Raw genomic sequence first — 21298 nt, 5'->3', positions numbered from 1 at the left:
ATCAGCCCGCAAGGACAAACATTTGTCTCAATTTTGATGTTTTAAATTTTTGGCACACAGAAGATATGAGACATTTCCTTATTCCATTTTTTTGACGTTATTTTATCACTTCGCCATGGCAACACCATTCGATATATAAAAAATCCCTTCGTAATTTAGCATCATCAATGTCTTGGCATGATGTCGCCCACATTTGGTACCTGTAACATGAAATCCCTGGGAGGAGTATATCAAATTCCAGAGCATGCATTTTTCAAACAATCCAAAATGGCCAACTTCCTTTTGGGCAGAGCTTATAACTGTCAGCGTGAAAGCTGTCCGGCTTGATGAGATCTATATGTGTACAAAGTTTGGTGACTGTAGCTCAAGAAAGATGTGCTACAGAGCCCCCCGAACATGCCCATGTTCTAGGTGGTGCTGCAGAGCCCCCCCTGCATGACCCTCCATGCAACTTTGCCAAGCCCTAATGGCCAACGACTCTGATGTGTGTGCAAACTTTCAAGAGTTTTCACGCATGTTATGTACTAATTATTATCTAACTATTATTAGAACTAATAATAATAATAATAATAATCCTTAGAAGAACAATAGGGCCTCACACTTTCAGTGCTTCGGCCCTAATAATCCTTAGTAGAACAATAGGGCTCCGCACTTTCAGTTCTTGGGCCCTAATAATCCTTAGAAGAACAATAGGGTTCCGCACTTTTAGTGCTTGGGCCCTAATAAAAATAAAAATAATAATCCTTAGAAGAACAATAGGGTCTCCGCACTTTCAGTGCTTGGGCCCTTAAAAGTGTGACAGCTCACCCCAGTCACTATAACATTTGGACAACTGAATAGGACAATGTGGCATTTCAACCATGCAGTCACAGAGTGCATTTTAGCCCATCCCAGGATGATGTCACTTCACCTTCCACTTCACTCTCCATTCATTACAGTAAATCCAAGGAGGAAATCATCTTCTCACTAAGTCAGAAAGTGTATGGCCACTGTTCATATGATGATGTGTTTTCTTCTGTATACAATGAATGCTGGACATCTGGACATACAATTGAAGTCAGGAGTTTACATACACTTAGGTTTAAGTCATTAAAACTAATTTTTTAACTACCCACAGATTTCATATTAGCAAGCTATAGTTTTGGCAAGTCGTTTAAGACATCTACTTTGTGCATGACACGAGTAATTTACAGACAGATTGTTTCACTTTTAATTTACTATATCACAATTCAAGTGGGTCAGAAGTTTACATACACTACGTTAACTGTCTTTAAGCAGCTTGGAAAATTCCAGAAAATGATGTCAAGCCTTTAGGCTGTAGCTTCTGATAGGCTAATTGGAGTCAACTGGAGATGTACCTTCAAACTCAGTGTCTCTTTGCTTGACATCATGGGAAAATCAAAAGAAATCAGAAGAAAAAAAATTGTGGACCTCCACAGGTCTGGTTCATCCTTGGGAGCAATTTCCAAATGCCTGAAGGTACTACGTTCATCTGTACAAACAATAGTATGCAAGTATAAACACAATGGGACCACGCAGCCATCATAACGCTCAGGAAGGAGACGCATTCTGTCTCACAGAGATTAACGTACCGTGGTGCGAAAAGTGCAAATCAATCCCAGAACAACAGCAAAGGACCTTGTGAAGATGCTGGAGGAAACAGGTAGACAAGTATCTATATCCACAGTAAAACGAGTCGTATATAAACATAAACTGAAAGGCTGCTCAGCAAGGAAGAACCAATGCTCCAAAACTGCCATAAAAATGCCAGACTACAGTTTGCAAGTACACATGGGGACAAAGATCTTACTTTTTGGAGAAATGTCCTCTGGTCTAATGAAACAAAAATTTAACTGTTTGGCCATAATGACCATCGTTATGTTTGGAGGAAAAAGGGTGAGGCTTGCAAGCCGAAGGACACCATCTCGACCGTGAAGTATGGGGGTGGCAGCATCGTGTTGTGGGGATGCTTTGCTGCAGGAGGGACTGGTGCACTTCACAAAATAGATGGCATCATGAGGAAGGAAAATTATGTGGATATATTGAAGCAAAATCTCAAGACATCAGACATGAAGTTAAAGCTTGGTCGCAAAGGGATCTTCCAAATGGACAATGACCCCAAGCATACCTCCAAAGTTTAAGGACAACAAAGTCAAGGTATTGGTGTGGCCATCACAAAGCCCTGACCTCAATCTGATAGAAAATGTGTGGGTGAGCAAGTAGGCCTACAAACCTGACTCAGTTACACCAGTTCTGTCTGGAGGAATGGGCCAAATTTCCAGCAACTTATTGTGAGAAACTTCTGGAAGGCTACCCAAAATATTTGACCCAAATTAAACAATTTTAAAGCAATGCTACCAAATACTAACAAAGTGTATGTACACTTCTGACCCACTGAGAATGTGATGAAAGAAATAAAAGCTGAAATAAATAATTCTCTCTACTATTATTCTGACTTTTCACATTCTTAAAATAAAGTAGTGATCCTAACTGACCTAAGACAGGGAATGTTTTCTATGATTAAATGTCAGGAATTGTGAAAAACTGAGTTTAATGTATTTGGCTAAGGTGTATATAAACTTCTGACTTAAGACGATTGCATGACTGATCTATCTCTGACAAAGTCATTCTTTCTCAGGTGTATTGCTAGCCGGAAAGAAGGTGTGAAATTTTGGTCAAATGAATATGGCTGAGATGAATAGAATTGTTTCCATATCTCATAGTCTGTTTATAGATGGATGTGTTGTATTGATGTGTAGACATGTTTTTGTTTTATAGCACAGTGGTTTCATTTCTTTTTAGAAGAGCAAGATAATATACTTTATGCATATTGAAGCATATGGAATTTGTGATTAACTCTTGTAACTTACTGCAGAGCTGTTAGATGATAGGCCCATACTCTCTCCTATCACCTTTCTTCTTTGCTCTTATTGGGGACCTTATATGGGACATCGGTGCGTCAAGAAATGTAAAGCAATCCACCTGCATTACACACAGGATAATTGCAAAAGTAGCGCTTACATAATGAGCGGAAACCAAAAACCATCCAAATGCTTTTAAATCTGCAGACTTTGACCTCTGAGAGATCGGTATGTATCTATTAAAGCAGCACAATTGACAAAATTAAGACTGAAATTGCAATGTGGCCTTGCATGATTCTAAACCCCAAAAAGCTGCATTTTAAAATATCTACCTTTTTACTAAACGTGGAAGTTCATAACGGAAGCCTGTTTTCATTTTCTGGTCTCCAGTGTTTAAAGTAAGAACGGCAAATATTCTTAGCGGATAATGTGATGTTTAGTGAATGAAATTTGTAACAATTGCCAAATAAAATAACATGTGGCTCCATAGATGACCGTGTTTTGACAGTGTCTCACTCGAGTGGCTAGATAACATTAAACAATGACCCGCAGTGGTAATCATTAATATTATTAACTACTTCGAGTTATGACAGCCAGCAATTGTACAATTTGAGCCTAAACTAATTTTTACTTGAACTAAAACATAAAATGGTGGTTGTTCTCCATCTTCAACGCTCATTTCAGTAGTTTTTACATTGCTTCTTATGGTGACTGGAACTAGAAAACAGTCCAGCAGCAATCAGAATCACCACTGTGCTGTCCAGTGGTTGGTCAGGAAAACTGTGGATAATTCCAAAATGTTATGTTAAAGTGAGTGTATATATTTCTCAGCAATTTCAGAATCCTTTGACCCCTCTTTTGCAACCATGAAATATGGCTGGTTGAAAAGTTTTTAGAAATGGCACACCCCTCATGTGAGGTGGATAAACAATGCAATGTCCTAAACAAATCCATGAAACAATATAATACAGTAAAATATAGACCTAAATGAAAAATATAAAGGGGTTCTGTTTATGATGTTATTTTTAGTCATGGTGTGGTTAACATTGCTGTGGAATTCTGCTGAATGTTTGCTGTGCTATGACAGGAGTTCATTTTGAGATGTAATTTTTTTTTTTGCATTTTGGAAGAAAGGTTAACTGCTGTGTCAAGCTCCATGTTGTAAAAGCGAAAAGCTTGGAAAAAGGGTATACGGTATTGAGAAATGCTTGACAAAACACAAAATAAAACACTTTGAACATACATATGAGTGCATTACGATGAATGAAATAATACAAGCGTGGCAAAATGTTTTGAAATATTAAATTTTTTTGTCTGAAATTACAGCAATATATTCATAAATACCTAATTACTACACACAACAAAGAATATTTTACATTACAATGAATTCAAACAAGTACATAAAAAAACAAAAAAGAAAAACATGGTTTCACAGCATCTAAAATCCTCCATTGAGTTTGGGGGAGTGTGTGTGTGTGTGTGTGTGTGTGTGTGTGTGTGTAAGGTGGGCAGGTTTGTGCCCACTCTGGTCAGGCAGTGGTATTGCTTCATGAAGCAGGCAGGCACACACACACATACACACACAAACACACGCTGCTATTGTTTAGGGCCAGCCTCAGATGTGTAAACATCAAGCCACCGTGCAATAGCATGGCATAAGATGCGTGAACAGCCAGTAAACTGATGGCACGCCACTGACAGTGCAACCAAACTCCTCACCTGAGCTTTATAAAGATGCATTTGAGACATTTATATGTTTTTAACGTTGCGCTATCACGGTGAATTCAGATCAAGAGATGGCATGTGGTCAGTCTATAACAGCATGCTGTATGTCGTGGAATAAACATGAAATACATTCAGCACACGTGATTTTGGGGGGGGATTAAGTGCCAGGAAAACAAACAGATGTTTCACTCCCAGATTCTACATCAGCTACCAGAATACCATAAAAAGACAGTAAATAAAAGATATTACAGGAAGAAAGACTTTAATGTTAATGTCCAATGGAAATAAAAGAAAAATTAAATTTGGCAAACAAGAACGTCTTCAGGCAGAGCAGGAGCTTTGGGAATTTTCTAATGAATTCATGTGATGTGCTATGACATGACAGCAATATCTTGAGCTTAATCAACATTCGGTTTTTTGTTTAGTTTCAAAAAAAAATTTGGCATGCCACCTCAACTTTGGCACAGTACTTGTCAAATGGCAAAAAATAATTTGTTCCATCAAATCTACATTTGTCGAACAAATTATTATTTCTGCACAAGAACATTACTGGGCCGTTTTGTGCACTTAAAAGATATATTTCTTTAGGAACATCGTATTGTAATAAAAACGCTCTTAATGCAGGAAATATAAATCCAAAAAGTGGCTACATGATACTTCATGAAAAAAGAACTCAAGTGTAGTAGTCCAGAACTTCATGAGAAAGGTGATAAATGACAGTCCTGGGACATAGGGTCATATTTATGGGTGGGTATGTCATCAGAGATGCATGGCCTTGCGGGTAAAGAGGAAACGGTATTGGCGGTAGGTCCTGGGGCTCTTGCTACTGTAGTTCAGGCAAAGAGGAAGTGATGTCATCACTTCATGTGTCCTGATAGGGTTATCCTGACCAGCAGCAGCACAAACACTCAAAGCCTTTATCTTAACACCCAAAAGCATTCAAATATATATATATAAAAAAATGGCAGGCTCTTTTTTTCTTTCAAAGAACAATGATTTAAGTAATTAAAAACATACAAAATTCTTTTTTGTTGTTTTGATATTATTTACAATACAATGCTGAAGCACCTTTTTTTTTTTTTTTTTTTAAACTTTATTCTAAATCTTGAAATAAAACATTTTCCTTTATTTATTAGATTTTTTTTTCACAAAAATGTGAATTTTTTCCTAGATCAAAAGAGTCATCTGTCATCACACAGTACCTCCAGATGGTTTTCAGGGTTTTGTTTGTCTTTAAGTGCATTTCTTGGTGTGACCTCCACAGGGGAGAGATGGCAGGTGGGCAAAGCTATGTTGTGATTGTTGGTCTACTCTCTCTCTGTGATGTGGTCGGATGCTTTCTGAGTTTCGGTCACGTGTCAAGTGTGATGTTGCCCATAGGATGGTGTCATACGGGAGGTCAGCGGATGGCATGATCTTCAGTTCCTTACCATCTCTCTCCATTTAGGGTTTGGGTGGGGTGTGGGGGTTCTCTGAAAGGGCTGTAGGGTGTCACCTGGGATAGCCCTTTAAGTGACCCCTGGACCAGGGACTCTGCGGCAGCGTCAGGTACTTCTTGAAGTGCTCCAGTTCGGCCTGTAGCTTCTCTCTCTCAGCCGCCAGCTTCTGCTTCTGAGCCATCAGCTCCTACAAACACAACACACACACTCAGTGTTAATCATGTCTACGAAATTACTGACAAAAATGTTCACTGACAAAGGTTGTCAAAGATGAGATGAAAAAAGCAATCAAATCGTTTTCATGAAAACATACTGTCAACGAAAATGGCGAGAAAAAAATACTACACCACTGTTATTTATTTTTTTAAAGAAAGTAAAATCTAGAAAGAAATGATTGACATAATCCAAAACGTTGAGCTGCAGGAGCTGAACACCCGCACAATGAACTTTAATAACAGGTTAATTACCTCACTCAAACACATCATTTATACACAGATGAGCCAATACATTATGACCACTCACAGGTGAAGCAAATAACGTTGATTATCTCCTAACAAGGCCACGTGTCAAGGTCTGGTAGATTAGATGGTAAGTGAACAATCAGTTCTCATAGTCAACATGTTGAATGCAGGAGAAATGTGCAGGAGTAAAGACCTGAGCGACTTTGACAAGGGACACATTTTTATAACCAGACGACTGGGTCAGAGCATCTCTGAAATAGCAAGGCTTATGGGGTGCTCCCAGTCAGCAGTGGTGAGTACCTACTGACAGTGGTCCGAGGGAGGACAAACCACAAACCGGTGACAGGGTGTTGGGCAGAAAATTGTAATGATGGTTATGGGAGGAATGTGTTACAACTGGTCAGAGTGTCCATGATGACCCCCGTCCACCCTCGAAAGCACCTACAATGGGTATGCGAGCGTCAGAACTGGACCTTGGAACAGTGGAAGAAGGTTGCCTGGTCCGATGAGTCCCATTTTATTTTACATCACGTGGACGGCCCTGTACGTGTGTGCCATTTACCTGGGGAAGTGATGGCACCAGGATGCACTGTGGGAAGACAACAAGCCGGTGGAGGGAGTGTGATGCTCTGAGCAATGTTCTGTTGGGAAACCCTTGGTCCGGCCATTCGTGTAGACGTCAATTTGGCACGTGCCACCTACCTAAACATTGCTGCAGACCAGGTACACCCCTTCATGGCAATGGTATACCCTGATGGCAGTGGCCTCTTTCAGCAGGATAATGAGTCCTGCCACACTGCACACATTGTTCGGGAATGGTTTGAGGAACATGATGAAGATGTCGTCCTGGCCTCCAAATTCCCCAGATCTCAATCCGATTGAGCATCAATGGGATGTGCTGGACCAACAAGTCCGATCCACGGCTGCTCAACCTTACAACTTACAGGACATGAAGGATCTGCTGCTAATGTCTTGGTGCCAGATACCACTGGACACCTGCAGGGGTCTTGTAGTGTCCATGCCTCAGCAGGTCAGTGCTGTTTTGGCGGCACATGGAGGACCAACAGCATATTAAACAGGTGGTCATAATATTTTGGCTCATCAGTGTATATGTGACATTAATCAGCTTTATCCACAACATAAATGTAACATTACAACTGACACCTGAACAGACTATAAAGAGAGAATGAACAATTTAACTAAGTTACGCACTAGTCAGAATGCATAACTTGAGTTCCTCAAAAACGTGCTACACGTATCGCAATATCATTAACTATATAAACATGAGGAGTTCAGAACAGTAACTTCTAAAAATTATCTTACATTTAGTATATTTATTGTTATTATTTCAGGACAGTTTTCTCATGTTGTTTAATCTTTAATATGTTTGATACATGTTTAAATAATTGTAAGTTGATATAAGATATATATACAAAATATAAGAATATTTGGTTAAAGTTTGGTCTGTTAAAGTTTGATGCATGATTTTGTCATTTTGCACATTGTTAAAATGATATGCAATTTTAGTCTTGAACTCTAGAACTGTCTAAATATAAATATGACATGATGAAATATTGACTAAATTTAAAGGACATTTTTGTCAAATGGCAAAAATGATGGCTAACACTGCATGCACATTAACTACCATGCATGAACAGCACAGGAGTGCAGAGGACAGGATAGTGCATCACAGTAGAGGCGTATGTCTTACCCCCATGGAGTGTGAGAGCTGTTCGGCTGTGAGACTGAGATTATAATGATGAGCCTCCAGACGACGGCACTGACCGTGAAGAACCTGACGCTCAATGCTTTGCTCTAGAGAGTGAGAGAGAGATACAGGTAGTTAAGCCAGAGATAATGTCCCATTCTGTACACACACAGCTCACTTATTTGAGAGAGTAACAACCGTATTTTACAAATTCAGCTAATTAATTCCTGAAAAATTCAGATAGAGTCAACAGATTTTACATTAAATCTGCATATACTGTATGAACGTAACTAGTTGTTAATGCAGTGACGTCACTCTCTTTGGACACTGACAATGCATCTGAGGCACTATAAAAATCAAACAAAGAGGTACATGTCAAGGGACAACCTATACATTGCCCTCAAGAGAACGTGCTATTTAAAAGCAGCATCATAAAGACCATAAAAAATGGCATCTCTGTGAATGCTGGCTCAAAAAAAATTGATAGTACACCGCCGTTTGCCAATATACCTTTTGTCAAAAGTCTTTGTGTGGCCACAGCAGCAGCACAAAAATGTTTGTTGATTAAAGTTTTTTTTATTTCATCAATAATAATAAAAGATGATTTTTAAATAGAACATGATATTGACAACATCATATATCATACACACCCTTTCCACTGTGCTGCTCGTGCCAGAGCTAAGGAAATGCTAAAAAAATAAATAAAAAAAATTTGAAAAAAATTAAAAAAAATAAATTCCTCAAAGACTTGAGGAACTGAACGATGATATAACTGACAACAATACATACCCAATCCACAAACACATGCAGCACATCACGGTCTTTACTTACTACGAGACTGGAGCTGTTGTGCAAGTAGAGTGCAGATAAAATGAGAAACAAGCGAGTAAAAGATCACAATATTTCAATGTTTGAAATCACAATAGATTAAATATAAAGGGGGAAAATGCACATTTACTCATGCTGTACATCCCAAGATACCTCCAAAAGATGCCTGCATTAAAAAATGTGAATAAACTCCAGCAACGTTTTCAGCATCCAACTCGCATTTCACTTAGATGTGATTATCTCTGGAAGCATTCAGGCGTGAAATGTCTCGAACACAATGGTTGAAAATGTCAACCTTCAAAATGTAAATTCAAGCCAGCGGGCCCGTAACCAAAGTAGTTTGGGTTAGGGAACTGGGTTTTGGGAGGGAAACAGTTGAAAAACACCTCTTCATCTCTGCATTAGCTGCTTTGACGGCAGATTTGTTTACATGACGCGTTCTTGAAGGGGCGGGGTTAAAACTGACTAAAAACTGCAGCATGGCCTTGCATACGGCAGCAGAGAAGAGTCAAGTCACATTACCAGAAGAGCAAGTTATGACATTTTGATTAGAGATTATGAAGTAAAAGTTTTATTTTATTTTTAAATATTTTATTTTTAATTACTGGACTTATTGGAAGAATAATTCACAATAAGACCAGTAACATGCATTAATACAATAAATAGGGTCAATTTTTATTTCCTGCCGACTTTAAAGAAAGCTCTAAAAAAGGAATTGATTCAAATAATCTTTTTATATTAGGATTTCCCTGCTTCGCAAACAGGTTAATTAGCTCACTCAAACGCATCCTATATGTGAGATTAATCACTATGCACATGCTGGTCAGAATGCGTAACTTGCATTGTGAATATGCCGTTGCCTTAAAAACATGCTATACGTCTCTAAAGCCTCAAGAATTTACAACACAGTAACTTCTAAAAAAGTAGCTATTACTGTACTTCAGTACGCTATATTCATTATATGCTATTCAGCAGCTCAGAGCCTGTATTCACCAAAAATCTTAAGGCTAAAAGTAGTTCCTAACTCTTAAAAATTAGGGGCGTCACTCTTAAGTTTAGGGCTCGTGAACTTTTCATCTAAGAGTATTTATGGAACATTTTAACGCTAAAAGTACCTTAAACCCACGACAATTTAGAAGTCATCCTGAGGACTCCTAAATCCCTAAGAGTAAATCGTGAACAATCCAAAGCATGTCTGCTGTCGTCAATCCACGTCGCAATCAAGTCAGTGTATTAGAATATCATAAAATTATGATATTGACATTGACCTATTAAAAGTGTATCACCTGAATCGCAATCGAGTCAGTGTATTTTAATATTATAAAATTATGATATTGACATTGACCTTTTAAAAAGGTATCGCCTGAATCATGATTATGTTTTCATTATTGTAAACTTAGTTAGAGATGCGGTTACCTCTCCCATGAACCGAAACAACTCAATTACAACGGAGATAAATTTGACAACTTTGCGCACCCTGGCCACAGGCAAAATGCTACTGTATAGCGTGGATGAATTGGGAATTTCTGTGTCATCTGTCAGCAGAACCATGTATCAAACTATATATACCCTCTCCAGACCGCACATTATCCGGCAATCATGGCGTGTGTTTTCCTGTGGATGTCTACTCGCTTCAGAGAAATAAGGCGGCATTTATGGCCATCACTGGGCTACCCAGTGTAGTTGATGCAGTATGCGTGATCATTGCACCAACACAGGATATACACATATACAGTATGTCTGTCTGTATGTATGTATGTATTTCCTGCTGTCTGTCTATAATGTATTTGTGGACAAATAGCGGTTCCCTGTCTACCAATCAATTTTGGTGATTAAAAAAAAAAGTTGCAGGAGTTAATTTATATTTTTGGTGCAGCCTGAGGTTTCTTGGGATGTACAGCTCAAGTAAGTGTGCTTTATTCTTTATGCTTAGTATCCTGTGATTCATGGACATATTATCTTGTACTCACTTCTTTCTCATTCATCTGCATTAGGCTTGCACAATGGCTCCAGCCTCTTCGTAAGCAAAGATCGCAATGTGCTGTGTGCATTTGTGGGCTGGTTATGGATTAATGTTATTAGTTAAATCGTCATTCAGTTTGACCTGAATTCCCCAGAACCCCTCTACCAAGGGGGAGCCTTTAAGGTTAGCAAAACAAAGCATAACGAAGCAGCAACTGGTGAGGAGACCAGATTGTTTCACACTAAACAATCATTTTGGAGTATGGAGTTTACTACAACAAAATTGCTGTTATATACGAGTAATCACAGACAATTTTGCAACAAGTAGGTGACGGTTTATGGGTTTTTCCATTAATTTGTATGGTATCTGCAAACAAAATAAACACACACATTTAAAACTATACTTCTCTCTCCACTGCCCCTCCCCGAGAATGCCAAATACCTGCCCCATTTCCCATCAAACGTATCCAAGTTCCCCTGGCTTCTAGATGACACTTTCTTGAAAGCTGCCACTCTCCCCATCTCCGTGTACCACTCTTGAAACGAGGGCTCTCCAGCCGACTTCCATCCCCTTAAAACAATCTGTCTGCCGATCATAACACCGGCCAGGACCCAATTTCTTATGTGTTTATCCCCTATATTGATGACTGCCCCATCGCCTAAAATACAGAGTCTGGGGCAAAATGAAATTTGAGTGCCCAATACGTCACACATAAAACTCTGAACCTTCAACCAAAATTCTTGGATCTAAACACCACCAAAAAACATGGGTTGTGTCTCCATCTTCTGATTGGCATCGCCAGCAGGTGGGTGTGTCTTTAAGACCAAGCCTATACAATCTAGAGGGGGTCCAATAGAATCGATGTAAAATCTTGAATTGTATAAGGCGCACCCTTCCATATCTAGATGCAGACTTGATGTTTTTTAGAATCCTAGCCTCCAATACCAAGTTTAAATCTTTCTCCCATAATCTCTTGTTAGAAGTTAAAGCTCCGTCCCCCAGACTCTGAATTAGCATGGAGTAATACACTGATGCCTCATGACCTTTTCCAAAAGCAGTAATCACCACTCCCATAGCATCTACCGCTTTAGGGGGGTGTATGCTACTCCCAAAAATAGTACAGAGCGGGTGGCATAGCTGTAAATACCTAAAGAACTGAGATCTGGGAATCCCAAAATGTTGAACCAAATTTTCAAAGGATCTCAACACTCCACTCTCACACAGGTCACCGAGTGTAGTAACCCCCCTCACAATCCACTCTGTCCAGCAGAAAGGGGACTTATTAATATATAATTTTGGGTTCAGCCATATGCTCGAGGCAACATTTAAATAAATGTCCGAATTAAACACACTGGACACTTTTGTCCATACCGAGTGAAAAAGCGAGATAAAGGGGTGTAACTTAACTTCTCCGATTAGTTTGATAGAAAGGCTTTGCAATGGCGAAATAGGGGTAAGAACTTCCTGTTCAATACAAAATCAGGGAGGGGCTCTCTCAGGTGGAAGCAACCAATGAGCCAAATGTCTGAGACTGAATGCAAAATAAAACAAAATCTTGGGTAGGCCTAGCCCGCCTTTGTCAATTGCCTATGCATCTTACTGAAATGTAATCTGGGACATTTACCATTCCAAATGAAGGACTTCGCTATGCTATCAAATTGCTTGTAATAATAGAGGGGGACATCTACAGGGAGAGACTGTAGCAGGTAGTTGAATTTTGGAATACAATTCATTTTAATAACATTAACCTTCCCAATCACAGATAAATGTAATGAAACCCACCTGCCCACATCATTCGAAAACCTTTTTATTAAAGGGTCAAAATTAACTCACACAAATTTGCTGGGAATAAAATACCCAAACACTTAATGCCCTGTTTGGGCCACTGGAAGGCGCCGGCTGAAAAGCCGTTACTGGGCAGTATGCTTTCAGAGCCAAAGCTTCGGATTTAGACCAATTAACTCTGTATCCCGAGAACTTAGAAAAGGAATTAATAATTCTGTGGAGGCAAGGCATAGCTCTAGTAGGGTCGGAGACGAATAATAAAATATCATCTGCGTAAAGCAAAAGCTTATGCGCAACACCTCCCGTCACCACCCCTTGAAAATTATCTTCCTTTCTTATCGCAGCTGCTAATGGTTCCAGAGAAAGACAGAACAATACTGGGGAAAGAGGGCAACCCTGCCGGGTGCCCCTATACAGAGTAAAATAATCTGAAATTAATCCATTTGTTTGTACCGCCACTAACAGGTGTCTATAAAGTAGCTTAATCCAACCAATAAAAGTATTCCCAAACCCATACATTTCCAAAATCTTAAAAAGATAATCCCATTCTGCCATATCAAACGCGTCAAGTGAGATGGCAGCGACTGGAGTCTGATCATTCGCCACTGACCACATGATATTGATGAAATGCCTAATGTTGTCAGAAGAGCTACGGCCCACGAATAAACCCCACCTGATCTATATGCAGGGTTGGGAGGATTACTTTTGAAGTGTATTCCACTACAGATTACAGAATACATGCTGTAAAATTTAATTTGTAACATATTCCATTAGATTACTCAAGGTCAGTAACGTATTCTAAATACTTTGGATTACTTCTTTAGAACTGGTAGATTTTTTCACTTGTTTTGACTATAAAAACTCTGCCAGTACAGTAAGACAAAATACACGTTAAAAATACATTCTCTGAAAAACCTAAATATCTTATGCAGTGTTGTTTCTAAAACAAGATAAATCTAACTGATCTTGTTTTAATGATTTTTAGATATTTTTACAGGAAAACAATAAAAAATTATTATCAAGAATATGATTTTTGCCCTAATATCAAAGGTCTTACTAGAAAAAATGAAATTATGATCCAACGTTAATTTTCTTGATAATAAAATATGATCGTGCCTGGTAACATGCATGTAAAATGGCTAGAAATAGCATTTTAGCTTAGCATAAAGCTGACAATTTACACAAGGTTTATTTCTATTTCTTTTGCTCCAAACTTACTTCTAACTTACTTCTCTGTCTGCTCGTATGAATGTAACACATCATAAGAAAGAGTTTCACCGCTGTTCAAATGCACTTTGGATCACATCATTTATATGTATAAAAGTTTTCCATCTGAAAGGACTAAATATTAATAGAAACAAATGACAAATAAAATGCAAAGTAATCTCTTAAGTAATCAAAATACTTTTTGAATGTAACTGTATTCTAATGACCAATTATTTAAATTGTAACTGTAGTGGAATACAGTTACTTATATTTTGTATTTTAAATACGTAATCCCATTACATGTATTCCGTTACTCCCCAACCCTGTCTATATGTATAAGAGATGTCATAACTTTACTTAATCGGTTAGGCAAAATGTTTGACAATTTTTTAACATCTAGCTGGATCAGGGAAATTGGACAGTAACTCTTACACTCGCTTTGATCTTTGTCCTTCTTAAGAATCAGACTGATCCGGGCTTGCGTCATGGTTGGCGGAAGCTTTCCATTCTTTAATGATTCCGTACAAACTTCTAGCAAAAGTGGAGCAAATTCTGTAGCATAAAATCTAAAAAATTCAACGGCAAAGCCATCTGGCCCCAGAGCCTTGCCTGTAGGCAAGGCCATAATTACGTCGCCAAGCTCCTCCAAGGTTATCTCAGAATCAAGAGAATTGTTTTTGCTCAGCCATCAGTTTAGGAAGTTCTAATGGTTTCACAAAGTTTCTAATATCCTCATCAGTAGACAAAGACGTGGAACTATAGAGATCAAGATGGAATTCTTTAAAAGCATTATTAATATCAATGGTTGAGGTAAATATTTCACCACCAGCAGATTTCACTGAGGGAATGGTAGAAAAAGACTCTCTCTGTTTTATATATCTAGCCAGACGTTTTCCTGCCTTGTCCCCCGTCATGCCCTGAATAACCAAAACTCCCCATTCCACAACAAAATAGTATTATATCTGTATTTCAATCGGGTCAATTCACTGAGGCCATCAGACGACATTCAGCGCTTCAGTTCTGCCTCAGCACTTTATTGTACTTTATTCCTCATTGTGTATAACGGTTCCACAGCTAAATCCTTGATTGAGAAACTCTTTGTGGTTTACTGCTCAAATAAAGGATTTATTTTCCAAGTATGATTCTACAACTTAGAAAACTGTCACCTTTGTCCAACACTGTGATCCTTGGTGCATCTTTGCAACTGCTAAGAGACTATTAAGGAATTTCTACAACTAACTAGTTATCTAGACCATCTTTGTTAATCTCATCATCAAATAGGACTTTTTCAGATTTGAATATCTTTCATCATTGTTCATTCATCTGCCAATCTCATGTTATGTTCATATTTGGTATTGTTTTTGCCATATTATTTTTCTCTCTTTGTTTTATTCCAAGAAATGGTATGGTTGATTTACTTTATGGAATCCTTGTGTTATAATTATACTTTATCATTTTGAATACATGTATGGAAAGAATGACACTGTTGCTCTCATGAATTCGTTGACTTTATTTTACTTTCATACACTACATATCCTTTGGATTATAGCAATAATGAGTCCCCCCTTATCTCTTTCGTAACACCTTAGTTCAATGTAGCTGAGGCAGGTTATAACATCCTGTGAAGCGTCAATGTTGCTCTAGGGGGCTTGCACACTTTTGCTTCACTATGATCAAGGACTGAGTCCATCAAAAGATTAAAGTCTCCTCCCAATATTATATCATGAGGGGTGCCAGCGGCTTGCAATATCCCTTCAAGATCTATAAAAAAGCCCTGATCATCAACGTTAGGTGCATAAATATTAGCCAAAATAAGACTTTGCCCCTGAATTTCTGCTAAAACAATAAAGACTTCCTAATTTATCTTGAATCTATTTGAGACATATGAATTGTAGATGCATACTTATCAGTGTAATGACTCCCCTGCTCTTACTTGAGCCAGCACTAAAAAAAACGTCCACCCCATATCTTCCCAATTTTTCCAGCTTCCTGCGGGGAAAGATGCGTTTCTTGAAGAAACACTATATCATATTTCTTATGCTTAAGAAGAGAAATAACCTTCCTTCTTTTTATGGGGTGCCCCAACCCATTCACATTCCAAATGGAGAGAGACAATCCACTCATATTAACATTTGACAATTTGACATGAGAAAAAATTGATTGTGTATCAAAAACAACATTCCAACATTAGTGCATCAATCAAACCCTGAACTCCCCCCAAAACCAAACAAACAGAAAAAAGAAAAACGTGCGCATTAACCCCATGCACAACAGCGTCAACTGGCGTCCATCCCTCTAAACTCAAACAGTCCACGTACGCCTACGAGAGCCCCCACGACAACTTTGCCTTCGGATTGTTCAAGTCCGGTGTTTCTATACAAATTTTGTGAGACAGAATTACACAACAAAATATAATCTATAAAACAAACTCCAGCCAATAGGTGGAATAAACACAATGAACTTGTAGATTCATCCACATAACTGTCCCGAAGGTGTGTTACTCCACAAAACAAACTCCAGCCGCTAGGCGGAACCAGCACAAAAAGAAACAAAAAAGGCGCTCAGATTCATCGGACAGTCAAGTGAATGTTCAGTGAGTCGGTCCACTCGGCTGCAACGTGAGTACCACAAAGTAACTTACTCACTCCATTGACTTTATGAAGGACATCGCTTGATGTGGGCATGTGAATGTTTTAGGGCCATCCTTAGCATCTATTCTCAATTTGACCGGGAACATCAGTGCAAAAGCAAACTTCCGTTGATGTAAGAGTTTCTTGCATTCCTTGAATCGATCACGTTTCTCTCTTGTCGAATTCGCAAAGTCTGGGAACAAGAAAATGCTGTGGTTCTTCCAAAAAAGCCTTCCTTTACTCCTTGCCTTGCGTAACACAAGATCTTTAACGGATGATCTCAGAAATTTGGCCAGAATTGATCGGGGACTGTCTCCCTCAGTGGATCGCCGAGCCAGAACCCTGTGAGCTCGCTCAATTTCCAGCTTATGGCCTGTTATGTCAAGCAGATTCCGAAAGAGCCCGTCCAGGAATTTCACCATATCCTGACCCTCTTCGGCCTCAGGAATTCCGACGATTCTGACATTATTCCATTGGCTACGGTTCTCCATGTCCTCCAACTTCTCCCAGACACACTCCAAATCCACCTTGGTCGCAAGCGGATTAGCAGATAATTCCCTCTCCGATGACTCCAGATAATCGATCCATTTCTCAACTTCCCCCACTCTTGTAACTACCTCAGAGAATTTCGTCTCAATGGCAGTGATCGATCAACGTATTACAGCAAGATCCTCCAAGTCAGCAACAACCTTCGTCAGCATTGCCGACTTATTCAACATCTCTCGCCGAATTTCCCTCATTTCTCCAACCAGATTGGCTCCCTGGCTCGGGGCCTTCTCTGGGGTGTCAGCTTGAGCACATAAGTGTCTTTTAATGTCTCCAGAGCCTGAGGATTTTGAATTCTTTGACATATTGTCCTCTTCGAACAGTTATGGAACAGAGTGTATCGAATCTCACCGGTTTATGTCATTAATAGTTTTAAAACTAGCAAAGTGCGCAGAGCTCGCCGTTCACACATCCAAACTTTGCATGGTGTCACGTGACTCATGTTATGTTGATAAATCGTAAGTTTGATACATGTTTAAATAATTAGATCTTTATACTGTACCTTCTTTGAAATTGTATAATATTTAAAGTTTGGTCAGACACACTTTTACATGTTTTTGTCAGTTTGCACAAAATTGACTAAAATGAATGAATATGACATTATGCGATATTGGCTTCATTTACAGGGTCAAAAATAACACTGGGCCAAAGAGCACATGGTGATTGAAACAGAGTAGATGCACATCATTGACTTTACAAAAACTAATGCTCAAGTGTGCCCTCTGCTGGACAGAGCTACAATCCCAAGGGAGGTTTGGAACGTCTTACCTTCTGCATACTCCTGATAAGCGTCAAAGATGGCTTCAATGCCCTGCCATCTGGGCGCAGATGCCTCCTCTTCCTCGCTTTCATCTTCTTCCTCCTCTTCCTCAGACTCCGCTGTGGAGTGCTCGTGGCGGGGTGGCAGCGGGGGGCAGTGCTGTCCATTGGGCTGAGTAGCGAGGTGTGACTGTAGTTTGGAGTGGCCCGGCAGGCTCTGCAGCTCAGGAATGTTATAATGTACGGATGAGTCCACTGTGTGGTTCTGTTCTGACATCACCAGTGCAGCACCTGACAGAGCAAAAGATATGCAGACATTCAGAGCGGTTCATAGCACACACCTATTCAACCTGAGCTGCAATTTTTGTCATTAAAAATAATGCATTCCTATTGACTAAGTGTGAAAATGTGTCCAGTGACAAAGCAATGTTTTTTTTCCTTGTACGTGGGATGAATCTTTTTACACTTTTCTCAGTGACTCAAAACTCACTGACAAAGAAGATATAAGCTTTTCAGTCATGTGTCCAAAATCCACAAACCAGACAGATGCTAGATGAATAAACAAGTGGAGTGAAAAGAAGTTATACGAAAAGCAATTGCTGACAAAATGGGAATGTGTACCTACCATATTGAAATCAACAACTGTATTATAATTTTTTACTACAGGTGGGAATTTTTTAGCAACTCGTGGCTCAATTCGATTTTGATTATTTAGAGTGTTTTCATTCCGTTTCTTTTCTTACAGTAAAAAATCATTGTCGATTTAGTATATCAGCTATTCAAGAGAATTTGTTGTGTCACTCTTGGTGTAAACCTTAGGTTAGTTATAAAAAAGGTAATTCTGACTTTTTATCTCACAATTGTGAATTTATTTAGTCCACATACAAGTTTATAACATTCAATCGCGTGATATAAACTCGCACTTGCAAGATATAAAGTCGCAATTCAGAAAAATAGGACTTGCGAGATATAAACTTCAGTTGAGAGTCTTTACATCTAAAAATGGTTATTCTGACTTTATATAAAAATTAAAATAAATACATTCAGAACTGTGACATATAAAGTCAGAATGACCTTTTTAAATTGTGTATTCTATAGTGGGATCAAGGCAGCTTACAGTTAATTATGCAATAATGCAAGCCATGAAATAGAATTTCGGAGACAATTTGAATTGCAAAGTACCTTTGCTCTTGTGCAGGGCTTTCTGAGTGGACTGCAGCACTGACTCGTGGAACTGCTGTGCGAACTCTTCCGCTATAAAGCTCTCCCAGGGCTTTGCCTTTCCGTTCACACTAGCAGAGCTCTCTTTAGTGAACAGGGGTTGTCGCACACTGTTAAGTAGACTAGAGCTCTTGCCTGGGACGCTGTCACTGGGTCGGCTCTTATCAGATGCAGGCAGGGGAGACTCTTTATGTCTTAGATGGTCTGAGAGGGGTCGGGGCTGATCTGGGATGGAGGGAGAGTCCACAGCAGGAGGAGCAACAGACACAGACAGGGAGGTACCGGGGGGTCGTCCGTTCAGTGGCTCATCTGATTGGATTTGGGACTGAGATGACTGATCTACAAACATCAAGAGTGGCATGCTGGTGTGAAACATTCATTCATAAACAAAGCAAAACTTTAATAGAGCAGTGGATATTCTGGGTTATATTTGTGCTGTGTTTTACTTTTTGTCTATGTACTTATGCACCATATGCCAGTATACGTATGATCATAGACAAACGGGTGTCTTTGGTAATCGTGTCGCATGTGACTGTTTATGATCAATGTGTTTTAAAGATGTAGTGTCAAATTAAAAAGTATTTGAAAAATAGCTTAAAAACGTGTCTCAAGATTTTTCTTTCAGTCATAATGTTTGTCTTTTGATGGACATGTCAGTTAAATATAATCTATATTTAAATATTATGAAAAATGTATAAACTACTTACAAGTATTTAAATGTGTAAACAACATGAGAAAACGGTCCTGAAAACCTGAGCTCCTGAAATAATAACATATAATGAATATACTGAAGTATTAGCTACTTTTAGAAGTTACTCTAATGGGAATTCCTACATTTTATACAGTTTAGGATTTTAGGATTACGTGTACTGTTTATAACGACATATTCACAGCCCAAGTTAAAGCTCAGATGGTGCGTTTGACGCATGTGAATGCGAAAGGTCCGTTTGGAAGGCATTGTTTCCAAGAGACAGACTCAGTGGGTGTGGCGTTAGGCCTCTGAGAGGCATTTATTGGAAATAATAATAAATATAAAATGTTCAAAATGGGGGAAAATAAGTGTCCATTGGAAAATGGTGTTCAAAATAAAGGGGGATCTGGAGTCCTCACAGTGAAAGGGGTTGTTGTGTAGGATGGGAAATGCCTAAGGGAATGGTCCAGGACGTGGGTGGGGTCCGGCTGCTGCAATTCACTCCCCTCGGTGGTCCGTGGCGCAGCGGCTTCTGTGGCGGCCTGTCTTCCCTGGAGCCGCGGTGAGTGTGAGGGGAAGGGCGGCCCGGCATCAATGCCCAACGGCTGCGACGTGTGGTCCAATCCAGTCGGAGGGTGTGGGTCCAGTGCGCATCTAACTCAGCCGGTACCCACCCCGCTCTGCATTTGGACATGCGAGGACGCCAGTGTGCACACAAGGAGATAGAAGGCGGCTCCCCGAGGAGAGGTGCGCTCTGCGTTTTTATGACAGTGTTCATTAGACTCCACTCACATCAGGTATGCCTCATCATCCGCTGCCCAAATGAGGCTCATAAAGTAGTGCCTCTCCTCGTCCCCAGCCCACTTCCCATTGTGAGCGCGGCTGAAGGACGGCCCTAAGAGGTGGGCAACAATGACATGAGGGAGGAGTGGATCGTTCCACCACATAAACGTTTTTTAAACGTACTTGTGCCACAGTAGGCTTTCTGTTGGTTCGGATCAGACGGGATAACCTTCGTTGCCCTCGCACATCGATGAACCTTGGCCACCCAACACCGTCGCCGGTTTGTCCCTCCTCAGACTACCGCGGTCGGTAGGTACTCACCACTTCTGATCGGGAGCACCCCATAAGCCTCGCCATTTCAGAGATGCTCAGACCCAGTCGTCTGGCCATAACAATTTGGCCCTTGTCAAAGTCACTCAGGTCTTTACTCCTGCACATTTCTCCTGCATTCAACATGTTGACTATGAGAAATGATCGTTCGCTTACCATCTAATCTACCAGACCTTGACATGTGGCCTTGCAAACTAGTATGTAGGCGCCCTTAGACATTCTGAATAGCATGTAACTTAGTTCAAGTTCACCTGTTCATTTTCTTTACTGTCTGTGCAGATGCAAGTTGTAATGTTATGTTTATGTTGTGGATAAAGCTGATTAATCTCACATATATACTGTAGGATGTGTTTGAGTGAGGT

At 39.7% G+C, this 21298-nt stretch overlaps 1 protein-coding gene across 9 annotated transcripts in view; it reads right to left on the bottom strand.

Moving 5' to 3' along the window:
- Window positions 1–4151: 4151 nt before the first annotated feature.
- Window positions 4152–21298, bottom strand: part of gse1b (Gse1 coiled-coil protein b) — a 362350-nt gene continuing 345203 nt past the window's right edge. For all 9 annotated transcript variants that reach the window (XM_051724483.1, XM_051724484.1, XM_051724485.1 and 6 more), the window contains 4 exons: window positions 19094–19471; window positions 17921–18202; window positions 8198–8301; window positions 4152–6212 (listed from right to left, as the gene is read on the bottom strand). In XM_051724483.1, the coding sequence (XP_051580443.1) occupies window positions 6078–6212; window positions 8198–8301; window positions 17921–18202; window positions 19094–19471 (899 nt within the window). In that variant the 3' untranslated portion in view covers window positions 4152–6077. The remainder of the gene's footprint in view (window positions 6213–8197; window positions 8302–17920; window positions 18203–19093; window positions 19472–21298) is intronic.

This window comes from Myxocyprinus asiaticus, chromosome 18 (assembly GCF_019703515.2).
Source record: "Myxocyprinus asiaticus isolate MX2 ecotype Aquarium Trade chromosome 18, UBuf_Myxa_2, whole genome shotgun sequence".
In the NCBI taxonomy this organism is placed as follows: Eukaryota; Metazoa; Chordata; class Actinopteri; order Cypriniformes; family Catostomidae; genus Myxocyprinus; species Myxocyprinus asiaticus.
Note: the sequence above shows the minus strand (reverse complement) of the source record. Positions and strands in the feature narration are given on the sequence as shown.